Raw genomic sequence first — 20,022 nt, 5'->3', positions numbered from 1 at the left:
CCACTCACCACCACCACCCCCCCCCACCACCACCCCCCCCCCACCACCACCCACCACTCACCACCACCACCCCCCCCACCACCACCCTGCACCACCACCACCACCACCCACCCACCACCACAACCACCCACCCACCACCACAACCACCCACCACCACCCACCACTCACCACCACCCCCCCCCCCCCCATCACCACCCCCCACCACCACCACCACCACCCACCACCACCACCCACCACTCACCACCACCACCCCCCCCCATCACCACCCCCCACCACCACCCCCCCCATCACCACCCCCCCCCCACCACCACCACCCACCACCACCACTCACCACCACCACCCACCACCACCACCACCCACCACCACCACCCACCACCACCACCCACCACCACCACCACCCACCACCCACCACCACCCACCACCACCCCCCCCACCACCACCCACCACCCCCCACCACCACCCACCACCCCCCACCCACCACCACCACCTACCATCCACCACCTACCTCCACCACCCACCACCACCACCCACCACCCACCACCACTACCACCCACTACCACCACCACCCACCACCACCCACCACCACCCACCACCACCCACCACCACCACCCACCACCACCCACCACTCACCACCACCACCCCCCCACCACCACCCCCACCATCACCACCACCACCCCCCCCCCACCACCACCCCCCCAACCACCACCCCCCACCCACCACCACCACCCACCACCACCTACCACCACCACCACCCACCACCAGCACTACATTATCAGTGGTGGTGTAGTAACTACATTATCAGTGGTGTAGTAACTACATTATCAGTGGTGTAGTAACTACATTATCAGTGGCGTAGTAACTACATTATCAGTGGTATAGTAACTACATTATCAGTGGTGTAGTGACTACATTATCAGTGGTGTAGTAACTACATTATCAGTGGCGTAGTAACTACATTATCAGTGGCGTAGTAACTACATTATCAGTGGTGTAGTAACTACATTATCAGTGACGTAGTAACTACATTATCAGTGGTGTAGTAACTACATCATCAGTTGTGTAGTAACTACATTATCAGTGTTGTAACTACATTATCAGTGGTGTAGTAACTACATTATCAGTGGCGTAGTAACTACATTATCAGTGTTGTAGTAACTACATTATCAGTGGCGTAGTAACTACATAATCAGTGACGTAGTAACTAAATTATCAGTGGTGTAGTAACTACATTATCAGTGGCGTAGTAACTACATTATCAGTGGTGTAGTAACTACATTATCAGTGGTGTAGTAACTACATTATCAGTGGCGTAGTAACTACATTATCAGTGGTGTAGTAACTACATTATCAGTGGTGTAGTAACTACATTATCAGTGACGTAGTAACTACATTATCAGTGGCATAGTAACTACATTATCAGTGGTGTAGTAACTACGTTATCAGTGGCGTAGTAACTACATTATCAGTGGTGTAGTCACTACATTATCAGTGGTGTAGTAACTACATTATCAGTGGTGTAGTAATTACATTATCAGTGGTGTAGTAACTACATTATCAGTGGTGGTGTAGTGACTACATCATCAGTGGCGTAGTAACTACATTATCAGTGGCGTAGTAACTAGATTATCAGTGGTGTAGTAACTACACTATCAGTGGTGTAGTAACTACATTATCAGTGGTGTAGTAACTACATTATCGGTGACGTAGTAACTACATTATCAGTGGCGTAGTAACTACATTATCAGTGGTGTAGTAACTCAATCATCAGTGGTGTAGTAACTACATTATCAATAATGTAGTAACTACATTATCAGTGGCGTAGTAACTACATTATCAGTGGTGTAGTAACTACATTATCAGTGGTGTAGTAACTACATTATCAGTGACGTAGTAACTACATTATCAGTGGCGTAGTAACTACATTATCAGTGGTGTAGTAACTACATCATCAGTGGTGTAGTAACTACATTATCAGTGGCGTAGTAACTACATTATCAGTGGTGTAGTAACTACATCATCAGTGGTGTAGTAACTACATTATCAGTGGTGTAGTAACTACATTATCAGTGGTGGTGTAGTGACTACATCATCAGTAGTGTAGTAACTACATCATCAGTGACGTAGTAACTACATTATCAGTGACGTAGTAACTACATTATCAGTGGCGTAGTAACTACATTATCAGTGGTGTAGTAACTACATTATCAGTGATGTAGTGACTACATTATCAGTGGTGTAGTGACTACATTATCAGTGGCGTAGTAACTACATTATCAGTGGTGTAGTAACTACATCATCAGTGGTGTAGTAACTACATTATCAGTGGTGTAGTAACTACATTATCAGTGGTGGTGTAGTAACTACATTATCAGTGGCATAGTGACTACATTATCAGTGGTGTAGTAACTACATTATCAGTGGTGTAGTAACTACATCATCAGTGGTGTAGTAACTACATTATCAGTGGTGTAGTAACTACATTATCAGTGGTGGTGTAGTGACTACATCATCAGTAGTGTAGTAACTACATCATCAGTGACGTAGTAACTACATTATCAGTGGCGTAATAACTACATTATCAGTGGCGTAGTAACTACAATATCAGTGGTGTAGTAACTACATCATCAGTGACGTAGTAACTACATTATCAGTGACGTAGTAACTACATTATCAGTGGCGTAGTAACTACATTATCAGTGGTGTAGTGACTACATTATCAGTGGCGTAGTAACTACATTATCAGTGTTGTAGTAACTACATTATCAGTGCTGTAGTGACTACATTATCAGTGGTGTAGTGACTACATTATCAGTGGTGTAGTAACTAAATTATCAGTGGTGTAGTAACTACATTATCAGTGGCGTACTAACTACATTATCAGTGGTGTAGTAACTACATTATCAGTGGTGTAGTAACTACATTATCAGTGGTGTAGTAACTACATTATCAGTGGTGTAGTAACTACATTATCAGTGGTGTAGTAACTACATTATCAGTGGCGTAGTAACTACATTATCAGTGGTGTAGTAACTACATTATCAGTGGTGTAGTAACTACATTATCAGTGGTGTAGTAACTACATTATCAGTGGTGTAGTAACTACATTATCACCCACTTCGTCTCGCACGGCCGCACCTCGAGGCTATACGATATCCCGGCTCTTCTTGCCTAATCACATTGCTGCATAAGTGTTGTTGTTGTTGTTCTTTGACACTGTTGTTGAAAACACATCTCGTGGTGGTGGTTGTCAAGGGGGGGGGCACAACTTGTAACTTTGGCCACCAGGGCGGGGGGCAAGGTACCCCCTCCTGCCGCACGCCCGCGACTGTCTTACGAGCAGAGGCAAAGCGTTGTTCATTCAATCGGTTGGGTGCTGCGCTGGCAAAACGCCGATCAGCCGAGCAAGTAATGAGGCTCGACCTCTAAGTACTCAGAAGAATCCGAAGATCTCAGAGACCTCGTTGGTGCATTGAGATGGGATCAGTTCCTGCAAATATTGAGGGGCTAACCCATTAAGGGGCTCACCCATTATGTTTGCGTCTCTCTATCTTCGTGGTCGCGTGGATTTTTCTCCGGGTCCTCCGGGTTTCCCTTTCACATTTAAGAAGCAACATCACCACGCGTTTAGGGTATTTGGCCGCTATAAATGTCCACATGATAAGCCACTTGCTTGACCTATCATTTGTGGCCAGATTGCTTCTGACAAAGAGCTACAAAGCTCAGTGAGGCCTTACCTGGTAAAATAAAAGTGCCTTGTAGGTCACCAGCATACACATTCATCATTCCTCACAGGCGGAGGTGGGGGGGTTAGGGGGGCAGTACTACCCCAGCCGCTCTGCCACCCTGAGTAATGTTCGGAGCACGGTGCTCAGTAAAGGCCGAGTCGACCTAGGGGAGGGTCCCAGGACCGGTTCAGATATTCGCCGCCGATATTTTCGTCGCGAGCCGGACGTGAACTCGGGTCGGCGGCTTCATGGCGCAGAGTTGTTTGAGAGCACTTATTAAGACATTAAGACGGGCGTCCCTTCACGTCTCTCTTGACACACGTTGGTGACTTCACCATCTCACCCGACTCTTCCTCCGGTCATCCTCGCAGCAGCAGCAGCAGCAGCAGCTTGTGGCTACTCATCGCACAGAGATGGCGGTCACCGCATCATCGCGCGGCGCTTTCAGACGCGCTCCTGTGGCCGTCTGGAGCTATGCACTTTTAAATCATCATCTAGATTGACAAACTAATTTCTTTAACTGCTTTTTGTGTTTAGTTTGTTGTCCTTCCTCCGCATCTCTGATTGGCACGGTTGTCTTCGTAGTGTGCAAAATAAGTTAAAAATACAGACGTGCAAACTCCAAATATACAGCAGGCATCAGGGTCCGGATCGAACCTACGACCTCCTGTATACTAGGTGAGGTAGTTAACATCTCACCATGAATAAAATACAGAAAAAATTATAACTGCACAGGGACACAGAAGCAATGCATCACTTTTCAAGTTATATTTATAATTACACCACGATTTCATTAAGACATTGTAAATCATTTATTTATATTAATACTGTACTTTCCCGCCCCCCACCCCCAACTTTAACCATCTTAAATATTACAGAAAATCAGAAAAGGTGAGCAGCTCCCATCACGTAGATACCTGAAGCGCGGCCGTGTGCCCAGGCAGCCTGACACAAGTTCACAGATCGTGCGAATCCAATCGGCGCAACCCCATCTATGGTGACATCGCTCCCAGCGATCTTCCGCTGCTTCTGCCACCGACACTCGGCACGTCCCGTGTCAAGAACAACCAACACTAACGTCGACTATCACAACGTCGACTATCACAACGTCGACTATCACAACGTCGACTATCACAACGTCAACTATTACGTCGGCTATTACAACGTCGACTATCACAACGTCGACTATCACAACGTCGACTTTTATTCGTATGTTCTTCCTGTCAAGGCCCACCGTGTTATTGACGGGTGTGTCGAGCTGCGTTGAGCTGCGTTGGGGAGCAGTAGTATAGAGGGTAGCGCTATGAACCCGGCGACCCGAGTTCGATTCCTGCTCACGGCCAACACCGGTGACGATTATCTGAACAGGTCCTGGGCTTCCCCTAGGTCGACTCAGCTTCAAATTAGTACCTGGAGCGGTGTGTAGTAACCATCACTACTGGGAAGACAAAGGCGGCCGGGCGTGGTGCTGGCCACCCACCTCGTGTGCCATTACGGCCTTCATAGGTGTTATTCGCTAACAGGGCTTGCCCCAACAGTCTGCTAAGGCTACACGGGGGATCTTTACCTTTGTCTATTTGTAAACTACAAGATAAGAGCTGCTCCCGTTTGTAGGAGCGAGGCTTCAGTAACGTCCCGAAGCCGCGCTTGCTTACGTTGTGCGTAATAAGCAAAGAGGAATTAAACATGTTCCGGTTGGTGGATCAGGCGGAGATCGTAGGGATGCCCGGCAGAGGCAGCGCACGAAGCGGTTTGCTGACCTGCGCGTGTGGATTTTTGGACGAGAGGTTAAATTCCCTTACTCTGGCTAACTCTCGTTTCGTTTGTTGTCCTTCCCCGCACCTCCGATTAGCACGGTTGAATAAATACGGGGCGCTAGAGGTTCAACGTAAACTATTTAAATTTCACCAGGTACACTGAGCTGTATCGGTCTTTTTGATAAGTGACCTAGCCACAAATGATCGCTCAACGAAGTGGCTTATTATCGTGTTGGAAATTTATAGCAGCCAAATACTCTAAATGCATCATTCTAAATGTGGAGGGAATAACCGGAGGACCCGGAGAAAAATCCACATGACCACGGGGAGAGAGACAACACGCAAACTCCAAATATACAGCAGGCGTCAAGGTCGTGCTAGAACCCACAACCTCCTGTATACCAGGCGAGGTAGTTAACATCTCGTGGTGCCCTACATACACACGTACTCTGGTGTCCTGCTCCCACGTGCAAAGCGAGAGTAAAACATCCCACAGCAGGACCCTCCTGAAGAAGAGTCTTGAGACTCGATGACCATTTCCTGCGTAGATAATTTTACAATCCTGGCGAGGCGTTACCTCCCTCGCCTGGTAACACACAGGAGCCCGTGGGTTCGATCCCGGACCCTGGTGATGCCTGCTGCTGTATATTCGGAGTCCGCGTGTTCTCGCTCCCCGTGGTGGTCGTAGCGTCCATCGGTCTCTGGGTTCCTCCTCCGAGCTTTGCCCTCCTCCTCCTCCACATTTAGAATCAACACGCAGTCAGATTAATTGGCTGCTGCTATGAACTCCCACGTGCGATGATGTTGATGAGCTATCATCACGTGTGTCCAGGTTGCCTCTGAACGAGAGCTAACAGCGCAGTGGGCTTTACTTGCCTGAATAAAACAGGGCTTATATTGAATTAATCATTCAATATCTTGATAATGTACCAGCAAAGGATCCTAAAGATCAAATAGTTTAGTTTATATTGAAGTCGACATAATAAAGTAATTCAAGACTAATTTTTACACTCCACAATGTGTACCTAAACTGTTCAATCAGGAGAGGAGGGTCCTGCATTGGGATGTTTGGCCAAGCCCATTGATGGGAGTTTGGCGTGTGGGACGAACACCAGCATCCGGGAGAAAACCCTCAAAATAAGAGGGGACAAAGCCTTGCACAGATGGAATCAAGAATCCATTGCTGTGCTGCCATCTCCTGCTTGCCACGCATCCCAGCTTGATCCACCAACCCCTAGCTCAGAGGTGCTCGATTTACCGGCTTGCGTCCCCCACCCCATCATCGGTCAAATACTCAGTCGAGAATTCAATAAAACGATCGGTCAGCGATACAGCGATGAGTAAAGGAACGACATACCAGCACAACGCCGTTCTCCGTCTCCCCAAAATATACGTTTCACTGTCGTTGTTTCCGCTCGTTTACCCCGGAAGAAAGCCTCACCGAGTCTCAAGACACCTTTCAGGAGGGTCCTGCCACGTTTTCGTAGTAGGGGGGTGATGATGCTGCTGCGTGCGATAGCCGCGGTGGCGGGATGTTAACTACCTCGCTTGGTATGCAGGAGGTCGTGGGTTCGACCCCGACCCTGATACCTGCTGTATATTTGGAGTCAGCGTCTCTCTCTCCCCGTAGTCGTGTGGATTTTTCTCCGGGTCCTCCGGGTTTTCCCTCCACATTTAGAATCAAAGTGCATTTAGAATATTTGGCTACTGCTATCAATGTCCACGTGATAAGCCACTTCGCTGAGCTCTCATTTGTGGCCAGGCCGCTTCTGAAAAAGAGCTATACAGCTCAGTGGGCCTTGAGCTATAAGAAAATATAAAAGTCATTCGCAGGTAATCTCTCAGCATTGAGTTGTTTGGCCAACACCAGTTACATTTTACGTGTGTTTTTAGCTAGATTAAAAAAACATTTTAGCTGAACGGAAATGTTCAGTTAATCTGCCAATCACTGGCTTTCAAGACCAACTTTATCCAGCAGCATTTGTTCAACCGACCAAAATTCGGGACCGGTTTTGACCTTTGGTGTCTGGTCGGCCCGACTGTGCTGAGGTCATGTTGGTCTGGAGAGTCAAGAGGCTGACGATGTTGAATTTTTATCGTCACCGGAATCATCGTCATCGTCGTTCATGCAAATGCTACGACTCACCACGACCGCTGAGGAACCACCCAGCTGGAAGGCAGCAGCAGCAGCAGCACGCGGTGAGCCGGTGCCACCAACAGTTGCCTGAGCTCTGCAGTGCTCTCTACATTAAGATGTTTTCACCCAATAAATGAGCGCCTATAGATGGTGGCCTAAAACGCATTTGTATTCTACTCTTGCGGATGATAGGAGCAGCGATGTGGTTCAGGAGCTCAGTGACAATGTGTAGCTCTGCTACGGCTGCTGTCACGACGAGAGGGCTTGTGTGTCACCGTGTGTGTGTGTGCGCGTCGCACTGTGCGCGTGTGTCGCTGTGCGTGCGTAGGACAGGCTACCTGGGGGACCTGTGTCTATTGTCACCCCCACAGGGAGAGGCGGCTGGGCTGCAGGAAGGCGGTGAGGGCCGACATCACCTGCGCCGGGCGCTCCGCGTGGACCCAGTGCCCGGCCCCGGGGATGTGGGACACTCGCGCCCCAGGGAACAAGCGAGCAATCACAGGCAGGTCCTCGGGGCTACGGAGACACGGGGGGGGGGGACAGACGGGAAGATTTGCGGAGACACAGGGGGACACGGGAGACACGGGGGACACGGGGAGACCGGGGAGAGACGGGGCGACACAGGGAAATGGGAAGACACGGGGAGACACGGGGCGAGAGGGATGGGGAAGACACGGAGAGACAGTGCAGAGAGAGCAACAGGGAGATATGGGGGGCGGGCATGGGAGAGAAGGACAGGGGAAGACAGGTCAAGACAAGGGGGGACAGATGAGACGTGGTAGACAGGTGGACATGGGAGGGAGAAGGACAGGGGAAGTCAGCATCCCGGGAGAGAGAGGGACAGAGGGAGAGAGGTATGTTATCAGAATGGTTGTAATGATGAGAAGACATCGCTGGTTTATATTAAGAGACCTCCTTTGCCAGTAACAAGATATAGTAATACGTGTTTACCCTTTTATCTGCACAAAAACTGACACCTTTATACAAGGGATCTTGTTTTCAATAACCCACAGCACAAGTAGTCAAAATGCAAACAAAAAAGACAACTCTGATCATATGCACTGTCCTTGAATTTGATTGGTCCACACCCGAGACGGCTTTTCTTAGAGCCCAGTCTCCACTGGTGTTGGACCAGAAGACGCCAAAAGGCGTACAACTCAAAAACAGCACACCATCAGAGTATTGAGAGCTCGGGGTAAGCACTTACATTATGAGACCTCCTTTGCCAGTAACAATATATAGTAATAGGTTTTTACCCTTTTATCTGGCACAAAAACTGACACCTTGTTACTGGCAAAGGAGGTATCATAATGTAAGTGCTTACCCCGAGCTCTCAATACTCTGATGGTGCGCTGTTTTTGAGTTGTACGCCTTTTGGCGTCTTCTGGTCCAACACCAGTGGAGACTGGGCTCTAAGAAAAGCCGTCTCGGGTGTGGACCAATCAAATTCAAGGACAGTGCATATTATCAGAGTTGTCTTTTTTGTTTGCATTTTGACTACTTGTGTTGTGGTTATTGCAAACATGATCCCTTGTATAAAGGTGTCAGTTTTTGTGCCAGATAAAAGGGTAAAAACCTATTACTATCGCTGGTTTATGTTGAGTGAACCGCACTTGAAGAACTTTTGAGTGAATCTATTCACACCGGGAGTACGCAAAAGCACAAAACAATACAACCATGAAATACGTTCACAACGTCGTGGGAAGCTGACATCGCTATAATGATCGCGTCGTAAAGATTTATTATGAAAAATCGTCTCAATAGTTAACTCATTCACTCATCCGTCATCTTGATACAGTGAGGGAAAAAAGTATTTGATCCCCTGCTGATTTTGTACGTTTGCCCACTGACAGAGAAATGATCAGTCTATCATTTTAATGGTAGGTTTATTTGAACAGTGAGAGACAGAATAACAACAAAAAAATCCAGAAAAACGCATGTCAAAAATGTTATACATTGATTTGCATTTTAATGAGGGAAATAAGTATTTGACCCCTTTGCAAAACATGACTTAGTACTTGGTGGCAAAACCCTTGTTGGCAATCACAGAGGTCAGACGTTTCTTGTAGTTGGCCACCAGGTTTGCATACATCTCATGAGGGATTTTGTCCCACTCCTCTTTGCAGATCTTCTCCAAGTCATTAAGGTTTCGAGGCTGACGTTTGGCAACTCGAACCTTCAGCTCCCTCCACAGATTTTCTATGGGATTAAGGTCTGGAGACTGGCTAGGCCACTCCAGGACCTTAATGTGCTTCTTCTTGAGCCACTCCTTTGTTGCCTTAGCCGTGTGTTTTGGGTCATTGTCATGCTGGAATGCCCATCCACGACTCATTTTCAATGCCCTGGCTGAGGGAAGGAGGTTCTCACCCAAGATTTGACGGTACATGGCCCCGTCCATCGTACCTTTGATGCGGTGAAGTTGTCCTGTCCCCCGAGCAGAAAAACACCCCCAAAGAATAATGTTTCCACCTCCATGTTTGACGGTGGGGATGGTGTTCTTGGGGTCATAGGCAGCATTCCTCCTCCTCCAAACACGGCGAGTTGAGTTGATGCCAAAGAGCTCCATTTTGGTCTCATCTGACCACAACACTTTCACCCAGTTGTCCTCTGAATCATTCAGATGTTCATTGGCAAACTTCAGACGGGCATGTATATGTGCTTTTTTGAGCAGGGGGACCTTGCAGGCACTGCAGGATTTCAGTCCTTCACGGCGTAGTGTGTTACCAATTGTTTTCTTGGTGACTATGGTCCCAGCTGCCTTGAGATCATTGGCAAGATCCTCCCGTGTAGTTCTGGGCTGATTCCTCACCATTCTCATGATCATTGCAACTCCACGAGGTGAGATCTTGCATGGAGCCCCAGGCCGAGGGAGATTGACAGTTATTTTGTGTTTCTTCCATTTGCGAACAATCGCACCAACTGTTGTCGCCTTCTCACCAATCTTCTTGGCAATAGTCTTGTAGCCCATTCCAGCCTTGTGTAGGTCTACAATCTTCTCCCTGACATCCTTGGAGAGCTCTTTGGTCTTGGACATGGTGGAGAGTTTGGAATCTGATTAATTTATTGCTTCTGAGCACAGGTGTCTTTTATACAGGTAACAAGCTGAGATTAGGAGCACTCCCTTTAAGAGTGTGCTCCTAATCTCAGCTCGTTACCTGTATAAAAGACACCTGCGAGCCAGACATCTTTCTGATTGAGAGGGGGTCAAATACTTATTTCCCTCATTAAAAGGCAAATCAATTTATAACATTTTTAACATGCGTTTTACTGGATTTTTGTTGTTGTTATTCTGTCTCTCACCGTTCAAATAAACCTACCATTACAATTATAGTCTGATCATTTCTTTGTCAGTGGGCAAACGTACAAAATCAGCAGGGGATCAAATGCTTTTTTTTCCCTCAGTGTATGTAACCAGAAGCCCATTGAAATTTACTATCTCGTTCATTCCATCATTAATTCACGTATTAACTGTTGCTTTACATTACACATAAAGACATTGTCCCATTATGAACTTATAAATAGCATCTTTGGGAGTGCCTCCGTGCGTGACGCCCGTTGCGTCATTGAAATCTGGTGCCCTCATCAAGACCGCTGGAAAATCGGATTGCAGCGACCGCGTTGGGACGCCACGGTGGCTAGATGTTAACTACCTTGCCTGGTATATAGGAGGTCGTGGGTTCCATCCCGACCTTGACACCTACAGCTGCTGTATATTTGGAGTTTGTGTCTCTCTCTCTCTCTCATCATCACGGTGGCTAGGAGATGTTAACTACCTCGCCTGGTATACAGCAGGTCGTGGGTTCCATCCCGACCCTGACACCTACTGCTGCTGTATATTTGGAGTTTGTGTCTCTCTCTCTCTCTCATCATCACCACTGTGGCTAGGAGATGTTAACTACCTCGCCTGGTATACAGCAGGTCGTGGGTTCCATCCCGACCCTGACACCTACTGCTGCTGTATATTTGGAGTTTGTGTCTCTCTCTCTCTCTCATCATCACCACTGTGGCTAGGAGATGTTAACTACCTCGCCTGGTATACAGCAGGTCGTGGGTTCCATCCCGACCCTGACACCTACTGCTGCTGTATATTTGGAGTTTGTGTCTCTCTCTCATCATCACGGTGGCTAGGAGATGTTAACTACCTCACCTGGTATACAGCAGGTCGTGGGTTCCATCCCGACCCTGACACCTACTGCTGCTGTATATTTGGAGTTTGTGTCTCTCTCTCTCTCTCATCATCACCACTGTGGCTAGGAGATGTTAACTACCTCGCCTGGTATACAGGAGGTCGTGGGTTCTATCCCGACCCTGACACCTGCTGCTGTATATTTGGAGTTTGTGTCTCTCTCTCTCTCTCCCTGCAGGGGTCGCATGGATTTGTCTACGGGTTCTCCGCTTTTTCTTCCCTCGAAATTTATAATCAACACCACGCGTTTAGAGAGTTTGGCTGCCGCTATAAATTTGCACATGATGATAAGCCACTGCATTCGACTATCATTTGTGATAGCCAGGTCACTTCTGATAAAAGAACTACGTAGCTCAGTGGGCTTTACCTGGAAAAAACAATAGTTTAGTTTAACAGTTTAGATTTTTTTAGTGTATAATTTGAAACATATTCTTCGGGCGTCACCTGATGTAGGGAGAATCGCCGCCGCCGATGAAGAGCGTGGGCCCTGAGTAGGAGGCTCCCTCGGCCGGCCGCGGGAAATCAAAGAGGCAGTCGATGTGTCGCACGATGGCCTCCAGGTTCACGCGCCAGCCAAACCGCGCGCCGTCGCCACCGTCAGCGGCCCGCCGCTCCGTCACGTTGGTGAGAAGGAATTGGCGGATGGTTGAGTCCTACACCAACGTCGTCATCATCATCATCGTCATTCCCATCATCATTATCGTCATCATCGTCGTCGTCAAGGTCGTCATCATCATCGTCGTCGTTATCATCATCATCATCATCTTCGTCATCATCATTAATGTCATCATTATCGTTTATTGTCATCAACATCATCACTATCGTCATCGTCGTTATTCTCAGCATCAGGGCTGGCACTGGAGGTGCAGTACCGCGTGCAACCGCCGTTGCGATCGGTCGTGGGCCTCCCCTAGGTCTACTCAGCCTTAAATGAGTACCCGGTGCAGTGTGTAAAGATCAGCACTTGGGAGCGTGGTGCTGCCCCTTGCGTGCCGTGCCAGCCTGAATAAGTGCTGCTCGCTAACAGCACCTTTCCCAACGGTCTGCCAAAGGCTACACGGGCGATCTTTGTCTCTATACGTACGTACGTACGGGTATGCGCGGGGCGAGCTGTGAGTCCACGAGGGCACGCGCCTGCGAGCGCGTGCCCTGCGCCCCCGCGAACGACACGCGCTCCATTGCGCCGATGAAGTCCCGGAACGGAGTGAACCCTCGCGTGAGGACCGGAGCCACGTCCAGCACCACCAGGCCCGCCACCAGCTCCGGCTGCGGACGCGCGCACGCACGCACGGACAGACATATGAACGTACGTATGTTACATGCGGACGTACATACCAGAGAGTGAGTGAGTCAGCGAGTGCCTATTAACCATTTCCCGCTCCGACACGTTCGCAAGTTGCAGGGTCTGAGTCTCGTTCACCGCTGAATGTGGGAACGCACAAGCGGTTAGCGTTAATTTCATTTAGGGAGGCGTAGCAGGGCCGTTGTTTTTAAAGCCACTGCAGTCACCGCAGAGAACCGTAGCGACATGACCGCCACGCTACGGTAGCCGGCTCCAAACTGTGCCACACGCCCTCCGGCATGGCCTTGTGGGAGCCTCGGTGTTGATAAAGTTATTTTTTTCTTCACGTTTCGTTCTGATGACGTACGTGTACATCATCCCAATGGGAAAGGGTTAAGGCAAGGTATGGGGAGTGGTGGCGCAGCAGTTATCGCGCTGCGCTCCGAACCCGACGACCCAAATTTGATTCCCATTCACAGCCACCAACACCAGTGACAATTATGTGACCCACTGGGGAGACAAAGGCGGTCGGGCGTGGTGCTGGCCACCCACCCCCTCGTGTGCAGTGCCGGCCTTCAATAGGAGCTACTCGCTAACAGCACTTGCCCCAACAGTCTGTTAAGGCTATACGGGGGATCTTTGTCTGTGCGTGTGCGAGAGAGACAGCATCCACCCACCCATTGCAGCGCCGTTGCCATGGCGACTTTGCCCCCCATGGAGTGCCCCACGAGGACCGCGGGGCTCAGCGGGGGGAGGGGCCCCGATGCCTCCCGCTGGTCCCCTCCGGCTCCTCGTACCCCGGTCGCCCCCACCCTCACCGGGGGGCCCCCCTCCCCTGTCAGCAGCGCTCGCACGTCCAGACTCTGCTCCGTGTAGCTCATGGTGGGGGCGTGGGCGCTGTCTCCGTGGTTACGAGCATCCACCGTTACCATCTGATACGGACGCAAAGAGACGGACGCGTCGACTTGGAAGAGACACGGGGAAACAGAGGAGCAACGAGACGGACACCTGGGGTTATAGACACACGTAGACACAAATATAAACACACACAGTGAGACAGACAGCGAGGGTTAGAGACACACAGACATTCAACTAAACTCATGATTAACAACGTAGGCTTTCGCGACCAATATCATCCATGATATAGGTTTGTTTTCGTTCGGTTCGATCGCGTAAATATAAATGTGTCGTTCACCCACCACCAGACAGAGCTAATTAATAAGGTCTGTCACGTAAACAAAACGTGCCAATTAGTTACTACTTCAGCCCGCCGATGTTTTGGAGAGTAAATCCGCAACATTTATAATGTGAAAACGACGTTTCGCTGGCAATTACATCGAGTATTAGATTGGAGGCGGTACGGATTGGACCGCTGATGCGGTCGCGGGTGAGAGGTGCCGTCCGCGGTGCGCGGCGTCGTTTAAAACCGGCAGGCGCCGGATTCGAGGAGGAAGCGGGGATCACGGCTACGGCGGCCGATTCGAGATGCGACGACGATAAGGGTTTTAGTGGCGGATGCAGCAAGAGCGTGGCGGACACGGGAGACGTTGCGCAAGGCACACGCAGGGGGTTGCATTTCGGTTACCGGTCCACAAATATAACTCCACAAGACTCTCAAAACCGTTTGAGGAGGGAGTCCTGCATTTGCCGTGTTGGGTCCCAATTCGCTTTTAAAGGAGAGCTTCGCGCGTGCATGCGCACGTGTGTGCATGTACGTGTGTGCATGTACGTGTGTGCATGTGCGTGTGTGCATGTACGTGTGTGCATGTACGTGTGTGCATGTACGCGCGCACGTGTCAGCGCGGGGAGCGGTGGCGCGGTGCTTAGCGCACTGCGCTACGCAGCTGGCGGCCCGGGTTCGATTCCCGCTCACGGCCAACATTGGTGACGAATGTTTGAAGCGGGTCCTGGGCCTCCCCTAATGTCGACTTGGCCTTAAGTGAGGACCAGCACTGGGGAGAAAAACACGGCTGGAACGTGGCGTTGGTCACGCGCCCCCTTGTGCTTCGTGTTGGACTTCATAGGTCCTACTCGCTAACGGCACTCACCCCAACAGTCTGTTAAGGTTGTAGGGGTTTTTCTTTGCGTGCGCCCGCGTTCGTGCGTGTGTGCGTGTGCGTTCGTGCGTGTGCGCGCGCGTTCATGCGTGTGCGTTCGTGCGTGTGTGCGCGTGTGTGCGCGTTCGTGCGTGTGTGCGCGTGTGCGTTCGTGCGTGTGTGCGCGTGTGTCCTTGCGCGTTCGTGCGTGTGTGCGCATGTGTGCGTGTGCGTTCGTGCATGTGTGCGCGTGTGTGCGCGTTCGTGCGTGTGTGCGCGTGTGCGTTCGTGCGTGTGTGCGCGTGTGTCCTTGCGCATTCGTGCGTGTGTGCGCGTGTGTGCGTACACGTTCGTGCGTGTGTGCGTGTGTGCGCGTGTGTGCGTGCGCGTGTGTGCGTGCGCGTTCGTGCGTGTGTGCGCGTGTGTGCATGTGCGTTCGTGCATGTGTGCGCGTGTGTGCGCGTGTGTGCGTGCGCGTTCGTGCGTGTGTGCGCGTGTGTGCGTGCGCGTGTGTGCGTGCGCGTACGTGCGTGTGTGCGTGCGCGTGTGTGCGTGCGCGTTCGTGCGTGTGTGCGTGCGCGTGTGTGCGTGCGCGTTCGTGTGTGCGTGCGTGTGTGCGTGCGCGTTCGTGCGTGTGTGCGCATGTGTGCGTGCGCGTTCGTGCGTGTGTGCGTGCGCGTGTGTGCGTGCGCGTTCGTGTGTGCGTGCGTGTGTGCGTGCGCGTTCGTGCGTGTGTGCGCATGTGTGCGTGCGCGTTCGTGCGTGTGTGCGTGCGCGTGTGTGCGTGCGCGTTCGTGCGTGTGTGCGTGCGTGTGTGTGCGTGCGTGTGTGTGCGTGTGTGTTCGTGCGTGTGTGTGCGTGCGTGTGTGCGTGCGCGTTCGTGCGTGTGTGCATGTGCATGTGTGCGTGTGTGCGCACCGTGCGGCCCGTGCGCTGGGCGAGTGCGCGAGACAGCGACGTGAAGTTGGCCCGGCTCCCGAAGAGACCGTGCAGGAAGACGACGGGCGGGCGGGTGGCTCCCTCCCCGCTGGCCGCCGCCACGTCGTACGCCAGCTGCACCGGCCTGCTCTCGGCACGAGACCGTGGCACACCGTGATGTCATACCGTGACACCGTGCACACCACACGCCACAATACATCATAACATGACGCCGTACGTACCACACCACGATACATCACACCGTGACACAACACGTTACATCATACCGTGTCATCGTCACACCACAACGAAACACGCCACGCCGTGACATCATGACGCATCAATGCAGTGGCAACACCCAGCTGGAAATGTCATAGGGGGTAAAATAGTTATGGAGGTATTTGCTATTTTTACCTTTCAGAAAAATCTCAGAAATGCTTTACAGCATATTGTCGGCTAAGAATCATGGGCGGCATGTCACCGTGTGCTAGTGCGGTGTCACAGCTTGTCGTGGTGTGGCCCATGATGGTGTGGAGTGTCACGCTGTGCCGTGGGGTGGTCTGTCACCTTGACACAACACACCACGAGACAACACAAACCGCACCACCTTGCACAGACCACAAGACACGCCACGCGCTGACAATATTCTCCTCCGCACCATGAGGTGTGATTGACACCTACGCTCCACCGTGACGTGTGAGAGTGTTGATGCAGGTGTGGGTCAGAGTGTACAGATGTGCGTACAAATAACTGCGCTTTGTGTTCAGTTTGTTGTCCTTCCCCCGCGCCTCCGATTAGCACGGTCGGCTACGTACGGTGCGAAAGAAGTGCAACGCACAGCCAAACGTGCCCCGCTCCATGCCATACGATGTCCATCAAACTCTGCTACACAATCCACGCGAACGTGAGATGCAATAGTCGCGAGCCGCGTCGGGGAACGGCGGCACGGGAGAGAGAGACCCACGCTCGGAGCTCAGCGCGAGCGGTGGACGCGCTGGAACGCCACGCAGCTGGGCGCGCGCCACACGAGTGAGGAATTCTCAAGTGAGAGGGGCTCGCAGGTCACACAGGGGAGCGCAACACGGGTGAGAGGGGGCAGGCAGGTGAGGTCAGGCAGGTGAGGTCAGGCAGGTGAGGTCAGGCAGGTGAGGTCAGGCAGGTGAGACCAGGCAGGTGAGAGAGGCACGCAGGTGAGGTCAGGCAGGTGTCGTGCACGTATGGGATACGCAGGCGAGCGATACGCAGACGAGAGGCACAGGTGAAGGATAGGCAAGCGAGGGACACGGAGGTGACGGATACGCAGGTGAGAGGGGGACACACCAAGAGAGACGAGCCGGACGTGGCGTCTCCGAAGGGCGCCGCTCACCTCGCATCGCCGTGCGCCGCCATCGCCTCCCGCCAGACTCCGCGCGCTGCCCCGCGCCGCGCGCCCGGCCTCAGCGCGCACGGCCTCAGCGCGCCCGGCCTCAGCCCTCCCGGCCTCAGCCCGCCCGGCCTCAGCCCTCCCAGCATCGCCCCGGGCAGCCAGCCGGGCCACCCTGGACACAGACTCCAGACCGGAATTAAATATCTCACCAAATAAGTGGCTCACTGAAGTGCTTGACTGATTGATTCACTCGGCTTGTTTACTTCAGTGATTGCAAAACTAAACCTGGCGGACGATTAACTCGGTCACCGATACGTTGAATAAATGTCTGCTTTTCGTGACGAGCTGAACAAATCACGAATTGTCCGGCTGAATGACTGTTAATCTGACCAGGTATGTGTCCGAGTTACCGAGTGACACTGCCAGACACCCCGTGTCTGTCTGAGTCTCTGTCTGAGTCTGAGTCTCTGTCGATGAGTGTCTGTCTGAGTCTATGAGTCTCTGTCTGAGTCTCTATCGATGAGTGTCTGTCTGAGTCTATGAGTCTCTGTCTGAGTGTATGAGTGTCTGACTCTATACGTCTCTGAGTCTCTGTCTGAGTCTCTGAGTCTCTGTGACAGTCCAGCCGCGGTACAGTAACCGGCGTGCCCTCTACAAGCACTGTACCCGCGGCTTCCGGTGGGGCCGAACCAGTGAACGGGGTAAAAAAAATACAGTACCATGTAAAATTAATGATCATAAGTTTCATTAAGTCTCAGGTGCACACTGAACGTAACATTTAAAATTATAATAAATTGTAAACGGTTATGCCGTGTTGCCCCGGAAAATCACCGATCCGTATAAACAAATTACGTAGAGACGCTGCTGTTGCGATGGCAGCGGTGCACAAACAACAACACAACACATTCGTAAATAACAACAACAATAACAATGGATGTGGCCTTAAAAGGAAGAATAAAAAATTATTATTGTAACTTAATCATTGTAAATGTTGAGGTGACTGTGACGCCACCAAGCTGCGACGCGCGTTGCTAGGCGACAGCCCCCCCACTTCCTTGCCCAACATGGCGGACGGCCCCCACCCCCTTACCCAAAATGGCGGACGACGCGTCAGTAGCGTGCTGAAGACGTCGCTCCAACAGGCGCCGGTTCCGTCGTTAAATTAAAAACTTCACCGCAAGAGGCCATATTACATTCATTATATTATTACATTCATTATATTACATTCATATTATTACATTCATTATATTATTACATTCATTATATTACATGCATTATATTACATTCGTTATTATATTACATTCATTATATTATTACATTCATTATATTACATTCATTATATTATTACATTCATTATTATATTACATTCATTATTATATTACATTCATTATATTACATTCATTATAATATTCATTATAATATTCATTATATTACATTCATTATATTACATTCATTATATTACATTCATTATATTATTACATTCATTATATTACATTCATATTATTACATTCATTATATTACATTCATTATATTACATTCATTATATTACATTCATATTATTACATTCATTATATTACATTCATTATATTACATTCATTATATTACATTCATTATATTACATTCATTATATTACATTCATTATAATATTACATTCATTATATTACATTCATATTATTACATTCATATTACATTCATTATTATATTACATTCATTATTATATTACATTCATTATATTATTACATTCATTATATTATTACATTCATTATATTATTACATTCATTATATTATTACATTCATTATAATACATTCATTATAATGCATTCATTATATTACATTCATTATATTATTACATTCATTATATTACATTCATTATATTACATTCATTATATTATTACATTCATTATATTACATTCATTATATTATTACATTCATTATATCATTACATTAATTATATTACATTAATTATATTATTACATTCATTATATTATTACATTCATTATATTACATTCATTATTATATTACATTCATTATATTACATTCATTATATTACATTCATTATAATATTCATTATAATATTCATTATATTACATTCATTATATTACATTCATTATATTACATTCATATTATTACATTAATATTATTACATTCATTATTATATTACATTCATTATATTACATTCATATTATTACATTCATTATATTATTACATTCATTATTATATTACATTCATTATATTACATTCATTATATTACATTCATTAAATTACATTCATATTATTACATTCATTATATTACATTCATATTACATTCATTATATTACATTCATTATTATATTACATTCATTATATTATTACATTCATTATATTATTACATTCATATTATTACATTCATTATATTATTACATTCATTATAATACATTCATTATAATGCATTCATTATATTACATTCATTATATTATTACATTCATTATATTACATTCATTATATTACATTCATTATAATACATTCGTTATAATATTACATTCATTATATTACATTCATTATAATATTACATTCATTATATTACATTCATTCTAATATTACATTCATTATAATATTACATTCATAATACAAAAAAA

The 20,022-nt window shown here is 48.5% G+C and overlaps 1 protein-coding gene across 1 annotated transcript; it reads right to left on the bottom strand.

Annotated features, from left to right (window-relative positions):
* Positions 1–4,023: 4,023 nt before the first annotated feature.
* On the bottom strand, positions 4,024–18,448 carry ABHD11 (abhydrolase domain containing 11). The gene is made up of 6 exons (XM_032980120.2): positions 17,408–18,448; positions 16,042–16,186; positions 13,765–14,019; positions 12,898–13,071; positions 12,250–12,458; positions 4,024–8,135 (listed from the first exon to the last, which is right to left on the bottom strand). The coding sequence occupies exons 1-6, from the start codon at positions 17,551–17,553 to the stop codon at positions 7,979–7,981; spliced, it is 1,086 nt and encodes a 361-aa protein (XP_032836011.2). The 5' UTR covers positions 17,554–18,448; the 3' UTR covers positions 4,024–7,978.
* Positions 18,449–20,022: the final 1,574 nt, after the last annotated feature.

Source organism: Petromyzon marinus, chromosome 38 (assembly GCF_048934315.1).
Source record: "Petromyzon marinus isolate PM22_M1 ecotype Great Lakes invasive population chromosome 38, UKy_Petmar_22M1.pri1.0, whole genome shotgun sequence".
In the NCBI taxonomy this organism is placed as follows: Eukaryota; Metazoa; Chordata; class Hyperoartia; order Petromyzontiformes; family Petromyzontidae; genus Petromyzon; species Petromyzon marinus.
The sequence above is the reverse complement of the archived record's forward strand: the minus strand, read 5'-3'. Positions and strand labels throughout refer to the sequence as shown.